General features: G+C 40.7%; 2 protein-coding genes across 4 annotated transcripts; both read right to left on the bottom strand.

Moving 5' to 3' along the window:
* Positions 1 to 3,262: 3,262 nt before the first annotated feature.
* Positions 3,263 to 14,886, bottom strand: LOC6500482. Of its 3 annotated transcripts, XM_001953283.4 has the most exons (6): positions 14,216 to 14,886; positions 7,041 to 7,101; positions 5,781 to 5,876; positions 4,557 to 4,794; positions 4,182 to 4,491; positions 3,263 to 4,120 (listed from the first exon to the last, which is right to left on the bottom strand). In XM_001953283.4, the coding sequence occupies exons 4-6, from the start codon at positions 4,768 to 4,770 to the stop codon at positions 3,631 to 3,633; spliced, it is 1,014 nt and encodes a 337-aa protein (XP_001953318.1). In that variant the 5' UTR covers positions 4,771 to 4,794; positions 5,781 to 5,876; positions 7,041 to 7,101; positions 14,216 to 14,886; the 3' UTR covers positions 3,263 to 3,630. The 3 variants fall into 3 exon arrangements, with proteins under 3 accessions (XP_001953318.1, XP_044574197.1, XP_032310615.1); XM_044718262.1 differs by lacking the exon at positions 14,216 to 14,886 and having other exon boundaries at positions 6,608 to 7,041; XM_032454724.2 differs by lacking the exons at positions 7,041 to 7,101; positions 14,216 to 14,886 and having other exon boundaries at positions 5,781 to 6,172.
* LOC123258385 lies at positions 14,559 to 16,138 on the bottom strand. Its single transcript, XM_044718263.1, has 2 exons — positions 15,836 to 16,138; positions 14,559 to 15,269 (listed from the first exon to the last, which is right to left on the bottom strand). The coding sequence occupies exons 1-2, from the start codon at positions 16,036 to 16,038 to the stop codon at positions 15,167 to 15,169; spliced, it is 306 nt and encodes a 101-aa protein (XP_044574198.1). The 5' UTR covers positions 16,039 to 16,138; the 3' UTR covers positions 14,559 to 15,166.
* Between the last annotated feature and the right edge of the window lie 780 nt (positions 16,139 to 16,918).

Raw genomic sequence — 16,918 nt, 5'->3', positions numbered from 1 at the left:
TTTCCTTCGCTGAAGGCAACCGGCAACTGATCCAACCAACCGCTCGACGGCAGGTTTTCCAAAAGACTAACAGCGCGGTTTTCTAGCAAACATTTTCATACGCCGTGTTTGCCGGCATGGCCAAAACAACAAGCTTCTGTCGCCGTCTTCCAACACTGCGCAGCTTTTCTTCGTTGTTTGGACACAAACCTTAAAAATGGCAAAAAGCTTTGCAGACTCTCCAGCTACATGGACAACGATATGATTTTTATACTCTTGCAGAGGGTATTACAGTTTGGGTCAAAACGATGGAACGTAGAAATGGAGACATCTCTCTCCATTAAGTCAATCTTATATCGGATAAATCCATGGAAGGACAATATGGCCCCCAACGGTGTCTATATCTAAGCCATTTCTTGAGCTGAATACCTTATTCGATTTGTAGATCGATTCTCCATTGTTCTGGATCAAAATCCAAGACAAAATATTTTTTAGATTTTTCTTTAAATTTTCTGGTTGATCTCCTTCAAAAAGTGTAAAAATGCATGGAAGAGCAAATTGGCCCCCAAAGATGTATGTATATATCTTGGCCAATTTCCATCCGATTCTTGAGCGGAATACCTTAATCGATTTGTAGATCGATTCTCCATCATTCTGCATCAAAACCTAAGAATAAAATATTTTTTAAATTTTTTGTCAAATTTTCTGGAGTATCCCCTTTAAACAGCGGAAAAATGCATAGAAGAACAATATGGCACCCATAGATGTCTATATCTTGGCCAATTTCCCTCCGATTCTTGAGAGGAATACCTTAATCGATTTGTAGATCGATTCTCCATCATTCTGCATCAAAACCTAAGAACAAAATATTTTTTAAATTTTTTGTCAAATTTTCTGGAGTATCCCCTTCAAAAAGCGGAAAAATGCATGGAAGCACAATATGGCACCCAGCGATGCCCACATCTTGGCCAATTTCCATCCGAATCTTGAGCGGAATACCTTAATCGATTTGTAGATCGATTCCCCTTCGTTCTGCATCAAAATCAAAAAAAAAAAATATTTTTTAGTTTCTTTCCCAAATTTTCTGGGAAAATGAAATGAAAAATCCACTTGGGCTCCCAGAGAAGGCTACAACTTTGGCCATATTAATCCGATTCTTGAACGAAATATCTTAAACGATTTTTAAACCTCTATCAGAAGTACATAGAAGGACAATAGAAGAAAAATATAACAAAACCAAATCGATCCGTTACAAAACGAAATAATAAGACCATCAAGCATTAAATAAAATGTATTATATATTATTATTATATATTATTATTATTTTGTATATTTATATTTTTTACTTACAGGCAATTCTATTAAAGTAATATGCAATAGATATTAAAAATCACAAATTGCAAATTAAGGCGTTCTTACCTGTCCAAAATGAAGAAAGGCAAAGTGCCACTGCAACGGCCGGGAAAGAGTAATGATGATGAATGCTAAAATACGCAAATACGTATCTTTGGGCCACGCACACTCAGATGCAGATACTCACGCAGACACTTTTCACTGTCAAAAATAAGGCTATAAACCATTTTGGAGCCGCCAGGAGCGGCTGTCGTTGGCATTTATTTTTATTTTTGTTACCACTTATGTTAGCCCGCATTTGGTAATTTCTCAAGTTTTTCTTTGCTCCTTCTTAAGTGCTTCTTTTGGCGGTTTTTTTTTCTTCTGGGTTTTAGTGTTTTGGCTTTTTCTTTTTTTTTTGGCAACATATGCAAGTAATTTGATTAAATTATATAATTACAGGCCAGTCAGACAGGCAGGCGAAATGAGAAGATGAGAAGACGGTACTGACTTTGACGAACAGCAGCACGCAAAATGCCGCACCACATTAGGCCTACGGTTTTGTGGCGAGGTTAGCATTAAAATTAACATTAAGATGGTCCGCCGAAACCCCGAAATAAAAAATGCTCAATAATACGAATATCAGATTCTCTATTATGAAACTTTTATTTATTTTAAAACATAACACACATTTATAAAGTTACTACAACCAACAAATATTTTATTTTAGATTTAGGTTTTTTAAAAACTGCCAACTCATGATAAACATAATTTTATATTCCATTTTAGATTATGATCCGTTTAGATTTATGATCCGTAAAAATCTCCCCTTTAAAAGTTTCAAACATATTTAGAAATTCAAAATATTTTTGTGAAATGTATTTTATTAAATAAATCTAGAAAGTTTAGAAATAGTTCATAATAATTTAACATTTTATTTTAAGTAAAATTTTGTAACCACAATATTCGATATTAATTATTTTTCCAGTGAAGATAGCTGCCTTTGACACTCACTGCAGGCCGGGACTAGTGCAATTTGTATTTCCAAAAGTAACAAATAAGCACCGGGCACGGCCTACATCAGGTGACGTTTTAATGCTTCACTGCACTCATCTTGGAGCCACTACACTCACCTCTTTATTCTCTCTTGGGGCCATGGCCATGGCTGTATCAATAAGCCAACCAGCTGGGAAAAGAAGCCAGGAATGTCCAACTGCCACATAAACACTGTAATTACCAACGCACATACGACCATGCAAGAGACTGTAATTTAATTAAGAAATATAGATGCATTAATAAAAAGAAGAAAAAGAGGGGGGAAAATAGGAAGAGGTAACGCACATAGAGATAGCCCGAAGGCCCCACCCAGTTTGGTCAAATGGAGATGTGCCTACCCAGACTTCGTTTGTAATTCCATTGCCAATTTCCAGTTTTCCCGGCACACATTTCTCGGGTTATCACATGTGCGATTATGCACTTGGACGACCCACAACATCGATCACACCATCCTACCCGAGGTGTGCTTTAACTTTTGGTGGCATTAGGCTGGCAATAAAAAAATGAATCTACATTGGAGGGAATTTGTTGTCATAATATCAGCACTTTAGTTTCGTTGCCGCCCATTTTGTCGCATTCTTCGCAGCCTTGGGGACAACAACTGGTTTGAAGATTCAGCAGCTTACTCAGGAAATTGTATCGCAAGGATGCCAGTAGAAAGCTTCTTTATAACGGCGGCTGAAATTAAAAGGGCGAAACCAAGTTGAGAGCTTTTGTAAGCTTTTTCTTTGGTATTAAGACATTGCAAGAATCAGCTTTTCAGATAAAGTGCATCTTCAAGATACAGGAAATCCATATATCGGATTTGCAAGGTATCACAGTTGCAGAGGTCGAGGAGTTTTTGTGTGACATTTATTTTCCATTTGAGACAAACACGCATTAACGCCTTGCGACGCATTGTTAAAATTATAATTTATATTATTGTTAAAAATCTATATGGCTCTATATAATACTTTTTATAGGATTCAATACCATTACAGAATTATAAAATCGAAGACATTGCTGGGCCTAAAAACTTGTAAACTAGTAAACCATCCCCATGCCTTTAAAACAAAGCAAATTATGAGTATATTTTTCCATTATGTTATTAAATGAAATGCGATTATCTTTGCCTCCATGTTTTTCGAGGTCAGACGACTTAAAAGAAGAGTATTTAACTTATGTATAATCAATAATCGTATCTGTCATTAGTGCGGCTATATTTATAATTGTGGACTTGCGTTTCAATATCCCTACCCGTATTTTAAAATTGCAACTTAATCTCTACTCAAAATCCTCCCCCTGAGACTCGCTGCTGTTTTCGGGATCGACCGGGTCGGTGGCATCGCCCTGGTCTGGCTTCGTTGAGCTCCCACTGTCGTCATGTTTGAGGGAAGTCTGGACGAGCTCGCGGGTGAATTTCTGAACCAAACGCAGAGCAGTTGTCATAGGCATATCGCACAGAGAGTGGACCATAAATTCGCCAAAGCCGTGGAACTTTGCGTATGACGCTGGCAAAGGTGGGGGAGCGGGTGTGGGGTAGAAGGAAGGCATTCCCATATTTTGGACAGCCCTGCGTTTGATCGCTGGCTCGTCGAGCGCCGCCGAACGCTTATTAATGCTCTTCGGAACTACGGGACTACTGATGATATATTCCGGCTGATGGCGATTTTGGAAATTCTCCGCAAAGTGATTGTAGCCCTTGCCATTGGCCATGTCGCTGCCGTTGCTCTGCCGCTGGCTCTTGTTTGTCTCGTCGGAGTTCGGTGGAATCCTATAAAGAGATAAGGCCAGACATTAGCTGGGATTGACAGCCGACTCGAGCCAGGACTCACCCCAGTACTGTAGTAACGGGAAGCGTTTGTTCGCAATCAAAAATCTCGCTTTCATCCTCCATTTCATCCTTAATACTCATATTTTGACCGTTGCTATCGCTCTGGTCGTCCATGCCATACTGCTCCTCATCGTCGTCATTTCGGGACATGTTCTTAAAGCTGCGCCTGGGTCGGATGTGGTCGCCAAGAAACTGGAGGCTCTCGAACAGCGGCCACTGAGACGCCTGGGTGGAGAGTCCGTTCTCAACGCGTCGCTTCTCAATGTTGTAGCGATTCCTTAAAGTGATCATGCGGTCCCTTAAACTGGTTGCTAATGTGAGAATAAACAACATTAGGTCTCCAAACACTCAGAACTCTCAAATTCAATCATCTCACCGTCATAGCCTAGCTTATGGGACATTTGTTCCCACTGTTGGGCCACATACAGTTTGTCTTTGAAACGCTTGTTGGAGCGATCGTAGAGCACTGGGCGGGATCGGTATTCCCGGATCAGGCCCAGATCGAACTCCCCGGTTTGGGCATAGGTGGCCCGTGGTCGGCCACGCACTTTCGGAAGCTGCGGGGGGTATAAGTGCGAGAGATGCTCCATTCCACCGATTGAATCCTTTCAAATCTGTTTGTTTTCGAAAACAAAATTTTAGTTTTAGATTTTTTTTTTTTTTTTTTTCAAATTTAATAAATTATTTTGATTTATTAAACTGAAGTAGATTGTTCATTAAGTTTTAAAATTTAAAAACATGCCTGATACGATAATATCGATAAGCAGTGCGTGTATAAAAATAAAACAAGCGCAACAACAACAAAAAATAAATACAAAAACCTGTTAATAGGTTTGAGCCTAACCGTTTTCGAAACCGAACTTTTTCAAGTCGACTATTGAAATAAGTATTAATTGAAATATCCTTCGACCTTTTTCAGCATTCAATCTTTTTAAGAACCTTTATTTTAATCTTTCAACACGCCAAATACCATTGCCTGAAATCCTGTCTTCCTTGCACCAATATCCGCAAATATTTACTTAGGGTTATCGATTCATCGATAGTCACGGCCATCCCTAATGTGCAACACGACTGGTACATGGTTTCTACACGCTGGACGCCGCTACATGGACACACGCGTGCGTAGGTGTGCGTGTCCTATCTGCATCTTCTCTCTTCCTCTCCGCATCCATCCCTCTCTTTCACTGTCTCTTTCTCTGCCTAAGCGAACGACGCGCGATGTCGGCAGCGCAATAAAAACAAAGCCAGGCGAATACCGTAAAGTATCAAGCTACATAAAACATAAAAAAAAAAAGTACAGAAACGTTCGCCGCTGGAGATATTAATTTTTAGCACAGCCCGCGACGCCAGTTGCGAAGCGAACAGATAAATTAAATTCGTTTATAAACTTAAAATAAACAATTGAACTGAACAGGAGCGACGGCAACAAAAACTAGTTATTTATGATGTTGATGATGTGCGAGCGGTACAGAAAAGTAACATTAAATATTATAACAGAAAAATACCAACTATAGAGAAAAATATATTTTCTAACGGCATATTATTTTTGGCACATGCTTTAATTATAATTTTGTTAATTTATTTTTATAGATTTACTCACCTCGAAAAGTATGTATTTTTATAGCTATTAAGCGCGCGCTCTTGGCTCCGCCCGCTGGTGGCTGCTGGCTGCTGGCTGCTAGCTAGCTAGTTGTTACTTTAAAAAATCAATATAGACGTAAATAAATTAATTAAGATTGCCTGCGCAACACAACGGCGGGTAGCAAACAAAAAATAAAGCCAGCGCTCTTGTCCGATTCTCTCCACTCTCTCGCGCGGTTCAAGCAGCACACAGCACGCACAACTAGTCGCAGCGAGAATATTTTTTAAAATGAAAAAATTTATATTTTATTTTTATATTTTAAGAATTACGAACGTGGGTGCGAGGCAAGCGGTAAGAGAAGCCAGCCGACTCTCTCACACACGCACACACACTCGCGCAGCCTTTCCCACCCTCTCTCTCTTTCCCATGTAGTAGAGATGTGAGCGTCTCTCTCGTGAGAGCAATGTTCCTTAAATTTCATCTCCCAGGGTGATTTTTTATTGTTCAAGTTTTTATTTATATTTGAAGCGTTCTTTGTGCCGAATTTTTTATTTCCATTTGCGTTTTTAACCACCGTTTATTACAGGTTTTTTGGAGAACACATACAAATCACAGACACATCCCTAACGGCTGCCGATTAGGTGGCAGCCCTACGCGCCATTGAGACAAAGTGGCAGCTCCATTTACCGGCAGACATTTTTTGTAAAAAAAGCGCGCGAAATCGTACACTTTTGTTGGTTGTGATATTTAAAAATATTTCGTGGTGTTGCAATTAATCCTACTCCTATATATGTATACCTTATATCGAATATACTTCTAATTTCTTATAAAAAAAAGTGACATACCTATTATACATTTTTTCGATTTGGACGTTTTTTTTTAACCACATACTGGGACTGGGATCGCACCTTCTTCATACTCAATTCTTCTGTTAGAATGCGATGAATGGAATCTTTGGGAATGTTTAATTTTATTTCCATATTACGCAATGAAGATTTTGGCTCATTTTGGATAAATTCACGAACTTTTTCAATATTACTGTCGGTTATCACTGATTTTGGGCGTCCGGTCCTTTTCTCATTTCTAAGGTCTTCTCGACCTTCTTCAAATCGCTTATACCACTGGTGGACATTACTGCGGGACAGGCAACTATCCCCATAAACTTGTTTCATCATTTCGAAAGTTTCAGAAAAGCTCTTGCCAAGTTTGAAACAGAACTTAATATTGGCTCTTTGTTCGAGACTCATTTTATCAAGATTTAATAAAAGTTGTACCTACCAATGGGGATTATCGTCTAAAAAATAGGTGTTTTGAAGTCGTTTTCTTTTGTAGATGAGATCTGAAAGAGAAATAATACAAGTTAGTTATGGAATATAATTTATCCAAATTTTAAATATTTCTAAAAATATGTATCGATGTGTTTGACAAACCGCCCATAGGCCGGGACAAGTGCAATGTTTAATTTAATTCAAAACCTTGACACCTTCCCGTCCTACGGGAAATTTGTATTATATTCGATGGAAAATGCTACGAGGAATATAGAGTTTCAGCAAGTACATGGAGCATCTTGATCATATTTAAAAATCCTCCCAAAATTCTTTGCTTAAAACAGGTAGACAGGTAGACAAACAATGGGAGCACCGATCAAGAGCTCAAAAATCTCATATTTCAATAACAGACAACAAGCAAAAAAAAATCATATTAAATTTCCGGCCCTACTTGAATGTCCTTTGTGCGGGAGGATTTGGCAAAGGAGGGTGGGAGGTAACAATAGTCGTTGAAAGAACCCCCGAAACAGGAGTGGATGGGAGGATCAACAGGGCACTCGCTCGAGGGCAGGTAAGACTAAACCCTGGGGCACAATCAAGCGTTAAACTCCATTTACTTGCGCCTCACATGATTCCACAGGAGGTAGCTAACAGACCCAATATGCTTTGCATATATGTATGTATAATTTTTGTAGATATGTATATAGGGAAGTATGCTGCCGATGCCATTAACAGTTGGCTAACATCAACAAAATTTGAAATCCAAAGCGTGACAAATTCGTAGAAACCAGAACCTCTCCTCTCCGGGCGGAGATCGTCCAAGCAAAAGAATTGCCAGGGCAGCAGAATGGAAATCGCCAAACCCCGCGTACCAGGGGTCCTCCTCCTCCCCACCCACTGTTTCTCTGGTTGAGAAAAGCGAAGCATTAGACTCGGCGGATTCCCTTATTTTTCTTCAACGTTTCCAGGCTCAGCGTATTTTGCTTATCTTCTAGAAAGAAAACCGAGGGAAAAATAATAATGTCGTTGGGGGAACAACGTAAACGCAAAGTAAAGCTTTTTCTCTTATTTGTTTATTCGATCTCTGATGGGGGCTCTCGCCCCGGCCCGAGACGGCATTAGGTATTAATGTTGCCAGCGACACAAACATAACCCAATAAAAAAAAATATATATAGCAGCGAACAAACGCTGCAATAAATTCGTATTTATTTATTTTTGTTAGGCAAATACGCCCCCAACGGCACGAAGACTCTTCTCCGGCTCTGGGGCCCGTTTCCAGAGCCAACTCTTCATTGAGCAACTGAAAGGAGGCCCTGAGAAGACCCCCAGGTCCAAGTCTTCGAGAACGGAAAGCGGAAACGCAAATAGACGCACGATAAAAAAAAAAAAAGAACACAAGCGAACAGCAGCAGCAACATCGAGGCAAAAAGAAAAAATAAATATGTATATAAAAAACAGCACGGCACATAAATTTGAAATAACTAATAATTCATTGAAAAAAGTGGCAGGGGAGGGGCGAGATTCCAAGTGGCATGGAGTGGTGTTTGTTGTGTGCCGGAGCTGGAGCTGGAGCTGGGCGGTGGTGCACAATATCATGTAATAATATTTGTATAAGCCAACAGCTGACAAGTCAGCAATAACACACACACACACTCCCGATATCGGGCGGGCCGATCGACAATCCCCCACAGGAATTGAGAGCGCGCGAATAGCCCACTCGGACTGTGGTGCCTCGGGGAGTGGATACTGATATAGGAGCATGGACTCTTGGAATTAGTTGAACAAAAATTCAAATAAATGTAATATGAAGTTCTTGCTCATTAAGGGCATTGGGAGGTCGGTCATGAGCCTTTATTTTGTACATTTATAATGGCTATTTCCCCTCCGGTTTCGTCCGTTCCTGGCTTCTTTTTCGTCGGCCCATAGTCCGTTCTAGTTTGAGAAGAATCATTTTTAATGACTCGAGAGGCTGCAACAGCAACTGCAGCAGCAGCAATGCCAAAGAAAGTATCGAAGTGGTCGACAAAGAAAATGGAGAGGGGGTGGAACGAAGGCAGCGAGGGATAAGTGAACGGGAATGGTCATGGATGGCCATGACTTCCAGCCAAAAACAGTTTGCATCTACTATTGTTGACTTGTAATGTTGCTCCTTCGAGAGGCTGAAGTACAGTGGTACATAGTTCAAGTATTAAATAAGATTTGAAATGAATACTTGAAGGAATATGTGTGACTTACTAATGAGTCTTCAGACAGAATAAAAATACAGACTCTATAAGTCACTGTTTTGTAAAAATAATAAAAAATCTATCAAGGATAGAAAACTTGTGGTGTCCACTGTGACAGAGTGTGAGGGCCGCGAATAAAGCTAACTGTATTAAATGGCCCAGGACCGGGCAAGTTGGTAGAAAGAAAAGGTCTGGCCACTGACGCCTGAGAACCAAGTCAACCTTCTCTCTTGGCTGTTACAATTTCTAGGCTCTGGACTCCAAGTCCATATAGCCTGCGTTTTGGCCATGGTCGGAGTAACCTGTTTTTTTCTAAAAGCCATTGCCAGACTGAAGACTGGAAGAGACCTAGGAAATGGCTTGAGAGGCTGAAAGGCGTTCCAGAGCTGTAGATTGGGCCGTGCCGGGCTGTCTCATCTGTTGTCTATTTGGCAGGCTCCGGCAGCTCCAAAGTTCCTGTTGATATTGCTGCGGGCCTGTTCGCGGCTGCAACATGTTGCCCGCAACATTTGTTGCAAGAACAGCATACTCGAAGATTTGATTTGCTTCCATTTCTTCTATGTTTGTATATTCTTTTTTTTTTTTGGTTAGTTTGTTTTTGCTGCAACGTAATCGAAATGCAATTAAGATGCGGCCGAGTGTTGCAACATTTTTTGACTCGCACTCACAGAGGAGCGAACGTGGCTGCAATTTATATTCCCGGACAGATTTTTAGAAAGTAGCAGAGGAGTGCAGGTCCATAACACCCAAGACTAAGACCAAGACCAAGACCCAACCCAGACCCAGACCCAGAGAGTGCCATTCGAAAGGCGTTGACGTCGAGAGGTGAGCCGGGCCGGGCCGGCCCGGGCTTAGAACGATCTTGGCGGATTGTGGATTCTGGCCTGTATATATGTGGCATAATTAAAGGGTTACGCCATGGCCACGCCAATCTCCATTCGATATGTGGAGATCTCCTTGCCCCTCCTCCCTGCCACTATTTTTCTGTGAATTGTGCGCCTGTGATATGCATAACGGTGGTTTAATATGAGTTGGCGCACAAAGAGCACCACAGCGATTGCACCACAAGTGGGCATGTCTCCGGTGATCCGCCAACCCCTTTTGGTGCAGATCTCTGCACCGTAAAAAATTGATATAAAGATGATAAAGTTAATTAATGGAATAGTATTACTTGCCAGGACTAACCTTTCTTTCTTCCTAACTTATTAGTCCACTTTGTAAGTCACTTTAGTTGTTGATATTTTATTAAAATTCTATTCTTTTTTTTGTCTATATCGTTATGACATAATATAGGCCAAGACAGGCTGGACGTGCTCCAGTCATCAGTCTAAATGGCTAACCATCAGCGCATCATTGGGATTCTCCAATTAATTGCTCACATCTGCTCCAGCACTTATTCCACCAGAATCTTCACTAGACAAGCCTAGATTATTCTTAATTTTGAAACTAAAAGCTATAAGCCTATAAAATATATAACCTGAGCTATTAAACCGATCTTAATTTATAGTTCCATTTTTGCACGTTCTTCTGTCCCGTTTCTCTCATTATTTCGCAAATGTGTAAGCAAATGTTATTATCTGCTAATTGCCAAATAGTTTGGCGTATCTCGTTACCCATGGCAGGCAGATTGTAGCCTAGGCTCTGGGCTCCAAGATCCCAAGAAGATCCAACAACGGCTCAATTACTGGCCAGATTCAGTGGCTGGCAAAACGGGCCCGTGGAATAAATCGAGGCTGTTGCCAAGGAGTCGAGTTAATAGCTAATGATCGGCGGCAAAAATTCGCCATTTTAATCCCCCCATCTCCTCGACATCGACTTCCAGTATCTTTAAAACGAAACGAACCCAATAAACCAAAAGTTCTCACACAAATTAAAATTTCTGCTCTGTAGATTGGTTTCTTTTTTGTGATTTTTTTTTTTTTATTGGGGAGTTTCTACGCAAATGTGTAAGGGTATGGATGCTTTAAATGGAATATCTCTAAGAGGAATTTAAGCCTCAAGTTTCGTAGAGGAGAAACCGAACCGAAACAGACCTCCAATGCAAAGAGCTAAGCAAATTTTAAGCTTGTGCTTCATAGTTATATGGGGCACACACACTACATACAAACATACATAACATACATATGGATATGGAGATAATGAATACTTTTGTGTGTTGGATGGCCCGTGTTAGGTATTCGATAGCGCCAATTTGATATGGCGGCCAGGAGCACAAATTAAGTTTCCCAGAAGCGGCAAAGAAAAAAAAAAAATTAAAGAGCTAAAGAATACTACCTGAACTGTGAAGAATCCCCATCCCCAATACCCATCCACACATCTTCTTGTGGCACCAGCTATGTATCTTCCTTGGTTTGGGGTTTTATGTCTGGCCAGATCGTAAAGCAGTTAGCAGCGCTATAAGGAAGAGAATCTCTCAAAAAGAAAGTTGGCAACAACGCAAATAAACTATGTAAAATGCCTTGAATGGAGAAAGATGGCCAAGCGAATAAGATGTTGCGGCAGGAACTTAATTTTCTTCGGGGTTCGGCGGCGTTTTTTAATGCCTCCCGGATAGTTAAAAGAAATTAATGAGTAGTAAAAGCGAAACGGCCAAGGGAGTCGGTTGCTTCAAGTCCACGACCAAGTCCAAGTCCAAGTCCGAGCAACAAAACGAAATCAATATCCAATCATTAATCGTTAACTAATTCCGTGAATTCTGCCAGAGACCCAGAGCCCACTCCAAGAAGAGAGCTGAGCTCGGTTTGGCTCCGTCTGCCGCCTTTGCCCCATTTACCAAGTTCCAAAAACGCAACCAGACATGCCACACTAAAGACATATATGTATTTATGCCCCGAAAGCAACTTTTGGCGTATTTAGAACAGCAACAACAAACATCGGCGAACCACAAAAAAAAAACACAAATATCAAGATAAAAATATTTTTTCGGCCGGCCCTTTTCTGTTTTGATCTTGGACAGTGGCTACACTGAAAAAATAAGCAGGTCTTTACCATTAAAATACAATAATAAATTAAATAAATTAATTTTTTATATTATGTTTCTTGGTTTTTATGCAATATTTTATTTTTAATTGCTTAGTAATATTTATTTTTCCAGGTGTACGAGTCCTACCACCTAAACCAAGAATTTGCTGATTGTTGCTTTGTTGTTATCGTCGTGGCGCGTCTGAATTCTGGAGACGTCGTCTCTTTGGGCCCTCTTCAGGGATCTTCCGTTGGGATCTCTCTCCTCCAACTCGGACGCACACACATACGCGTTTTGAATTCGATTTGCCGATTGCCGTTTGCTCCAACAGCTCCAACAGTTTTCGATTTCGACAACAATTTTATATTTTTGTGAAGAAACAAAAAAAAAAGATCAATAAAATTTTACCGACAACTGTAGAGGAGTATGGGGCCCTAAAATTAGTGACCAAATTGTCGTGAAGAGGATGGGTTTTTGGGGGGAAAGGGTTCACATTTTTGGTTACAGTAATCAGACCAGCACTAAAAAGGGAGCTGGAATGAAATGTTGCAGAATTTCGAGGCAGGGGAAAGTGTTTTTCAGGCGGCGCCCCAAGTCTTCTTTCAGGAAAGGTTTTTTGAACTTTTTTTTTGCCAGACTTCTAGTTTCTACTTGCTGCATGCATATCAGGAGGCATGTTTAGGAGTTGTTGCCACAATCTGTTGCCATTACCTATCAGCTGCGAACCGAAAAACACACAAAAAGAAAGTCGCCCCAAGCCGTGCACCATAATTCCAAGGAAACTGTAGAACCAGAGGGTGGAGCCAGGCGAGAGGGGTCAGCGCCGTGTGAGTTCTCCTGCAGAATCCGCTGCAAGATACATAGGTGCAACAACAGCAACGGCCAGAAACGATTCCCAGAAACGAGAGCGTGTGGGTGGAGAGCGAGAAAGGTGGTGGAGAGAAGGAGCCTTTGGAGAGTTGGGGGCAGGAGCCGTCACTAATGAATTTGTATGCAAACCGCAGAGGCAGCCCATGATTTGGCACAAAAACAAAAGAAACAGTAACGGAAATGGGAGCTCAACAAAAAAACAAAAAAAAAAAGAGAAGAATATGGAGAAGGATCAGCTCAACAGCAACATTATGCGAAATTAGTGCAGACAGCCAAAAAAAACGCACCTTTTGGTTTCTTTTCTGTTTCTTTAAACTTTACGATGATTCTCCGTGTGATTTTTGATTTATGCAAAAGCAATAAAAATTATTATAATGAAGGCGCTGACATGGCTGAGGGGCCACAGCAAAGAGCATAAGCGAAAACAGACTGGGGGACACGTGATGATGGCGATGGCGATGACGATGACGATGCTGTTGCTCCTTGTCCGTTACTTTAACCCTGCACCACCAAGTCTCCAATTTACACACACACTCTTATAACTAAATCATCTTAATTTTAATATTTTCTTAAAAACACATTTTCTTAAGTTTCATTTTATACAAATCTATTTTTAAAAGATCTGAAATGTTGCAGAAGAAACCATATGAAGATATTGTCATGTTAAGGGTTAACTTGGACTCTCTTGGAGACTTGAAGACCGACGAGGAGAACCGACTGAAGACGCGTCTTCAGTGAGTCAGAGTGTTTGCTGCACAAAGAAATGCTTCTTATATGTGTTTCTTTGTGCTGCCCCCAAAAGCACATGTAAATAAATCAAAAGGCGACAAGTAAATGTTGCAGCAGCATATTATCGCCATTTTTCCCGTCTCTTAGCAGCTTTTCTCCATCCGATTCATTGTGTCATTTGGCGTAAAAAGGCTTTTAGAATAACTATTTGATGGTCAACATAAATTCTCCTCTCGCACTTAGTGAGAGATTTTTTCTGTAATTATCTCTATCGCGGTACGATGGTACGAAGGAGAGTCCATTTCTGGTGGACCCGAGAGCTGCACCCAAAACTTAAAACGGCTAAACATAAAAAACTAACGGCAGTTTTATAACGAAAGCTAAAACTTGAAGATTACCTTTTGGGAGGCTGCGCCGAAAATGAGCGGAAAACCATTTGGGGGACCAAAATGCCCGCAAAAAGAGTGGGCGCGCAGAGAGATCCCCGACGATGATACACAAGCAATCAAAATAAATGCACCGACTTCCTCGTCTTGGTCCTCATCTCTGACTTTGACTCTGGCTCTGGCTCTGGGTCTGGTTGGGGCTGCTGTTCTTTGTGCTTTTCCATCCCATCTTCCTGCACTTGCCTGGATGGGATGCACCGTTACGCGAAGCTGAGCGCGGGTTCAAGATCACCGCACCCAGCAAAAGCAAAATGTTGTTTTTGGCACATTCTTCGCTTGTCTCTTTGCACTTTTACACAGATACTTTTTTGGGTTTTTTTTTTTTGTTTTTTGTTTTTTACATTGCGTGGATGTTTAACGGGGTTCTGCAGTTAACAAATAAAAATAGCGCGCACTCACCGACAGACAAACACACAAAGAACACACTGAAATGTTTAACACACCACGATCATCGCTCAAAAGATCGTCGTGCTCGGCTCAAGGGCTCCAAGGCTTTAACTTCCTCGATCGCCCCGGGAACTTGGCCACTTAATACTGTCCAAAGACTGGGCTTAGAGCACCACGACCGCCGTCGTCGATGGATTGCGCGCAATTGATTCCTGACGGGCCTCACATCAGGATGAAAGTTCCGAAACATGTTCCAGAAAACGTTGCATACAACATCAAACATGTTTGAAGGCGAGCCGATTCCTGCCGAACCTTAACCACTGAAAAAAATCTTCATGAAACAAAGAAAAAATATATAAAGAAGAGAACCATAGATTGCGCACCATAGATGAGAGATTAAATAAAATTTAAATATATTAATTTCATTTTTATATTTTTTGTATAAATTATAATTTATAATTTTTTGAAATTAAGGTGTATAATTTTCACATGTGGCATCTTCAGCTAAATCTTCAGCTAAAAGGGGTTCTTTTTTTGAGCAATGTATCTCTTCTCTTGCAGCCTGCGTAAGCACCGAAGCGTATAATGCTCTGCCAGGATACATCCGAACGTTATGTTTCTGGAATGTTATGGAATGGGGTTAGATAGCATCACGGATTCTTCTATGAGTATCTTAAAAACTATGAAATACTTTTTATGTATGTATATAATGGCCTTCAATTTATCTATACATATATGTAAGTGACAGTTTTTAATAAATGTTCCGGAATCTAATAGAATATACCAGGGGATGCTCTCATTGTCACAAACTAGGGGAGTAGAAGGGCGTTCCTGTAAAATTGATACAATTAATGACCATCATTTGGAATTCGCCATTCGGTGTATTTCAATTTGTCAGTACAAACAGGGTGAAATATATTAGGTTTAAAAATATAAAGAATAACACCTGAAGATTTAAGATCTTCGTATTAACCCAGGGGTATAATTATGAGCTTTTAAAGAATACACCGAACAGAATATAAACTCTGTCTTGGGAAGGACAATAAAATAAGTAAAAGCCACACCGAATTTCCAAAAAAAAAAAATTCAAATAAAACATTAAGCTGAAAAAATGATGTCCAGGGAGAGTGGGGTTCGGTCAGCTAATGATCGCCCCGAGCGGCTGCCCCGGTAAAAGTTGCAAACCTTGGTCCCGGGGACAACTCCATTAGGTCGGCCCACATTCGGTAGGAGAGCAGGTGCTTCCCCAGCAGCAAGCTGCCCTCGATCGAGAGTCGCGAGGAAAGTTGCGGCGGCGCGTGGCTAGAGTTCGAAAAACCAGAAACACCGGGGTGGGACGCGACCCGCATATCGGACATCGATAAGGCACGAGGCATCTGCAGCCGCATCTGGAATATTCAGAGTCCTAGTAGTTGCGACTTGAACAGTGTTGCTAGTTTAGCTAAATAATTTAAGGTCTGACATTAAAGCCAAATACCAGAGATTTCTAAATATCTAGATAGTTTATGGGATAAGATAATTTAAAATAAATAAATTAGATACATACAGTAGTATCTTAAACAGAAATCAGTATGGAAATGTCTTCATATTTTAATATATTTTTTTCATAACTTTCTAAATATATCAAGTACAGCCTTTAATTTTTCTTAACTTTTGCGCAGAACTGCCTCAGAGCTGGGGCTACAATTTGGCACTGAAAGCGGCAATGGCAGAGGCATCATTAAACACATTAACAGACAGCAGGCAGGTGATGCAGACAGGTTGACTAACTGGCGGACTGACGGACTGACAAACCGACTAACCGAAGGAATGAGAGAATGAGTCTTCGTTCCGATCCGATCCCAAAAAGCAACTGTACAAACAGAGGCCTAAGTTGCTGGAGACTTTTAATGGGCTTAGTCCGTGCCCCAGGGTTTTTCTGTCTCAATCTCTCCTGACCCCTGTATCCCTTTATCGCTCCACTGTTAATTACAAAGGATGCGCCACAGGACAACATCTGCCGATTGCCAATTGATTACCAAATTGATTTGTTTATACTTCTAACACTATGAAAAATATATATAAGGCCGTGGAAATTATGTATGTATAGATACATAGTTCTATGGACATACTTTAAGAACGAATATCTCAAAGATATGTTTCATAAATTGAGGTTAAGTTTAAAAGCTTTAGGGCGCAGCTGTACCGCTGTGATCCTTTGGCCTTACACACTCCTCTTGTTCTTGAAATTCCTCGGCCTCTGCCTTTGCTCCTTTCTTTTTCTTTGGG

This window comes from Drosophila ananassae, chromosome 2L (genome assembly GCF_017639315.1).
Source record: "Drosophila ananassae strain 14024-0371.13 chromosome 2L, ASM1763931v2, whole genome shotgun sequence".
In the NCBI taxonomy this organism is placed as follows: domain Eukaryota; kingdom Metazoa; phylum Arthropoda; class Insecta; order Diptera; family Drosophilidae; genus Drosophila; species Drosophila ananassae.
Note: the sequence above shows the minus strand (reverse complement) of the source record. Positions and strands in the feature narration are given on the sequence as shown.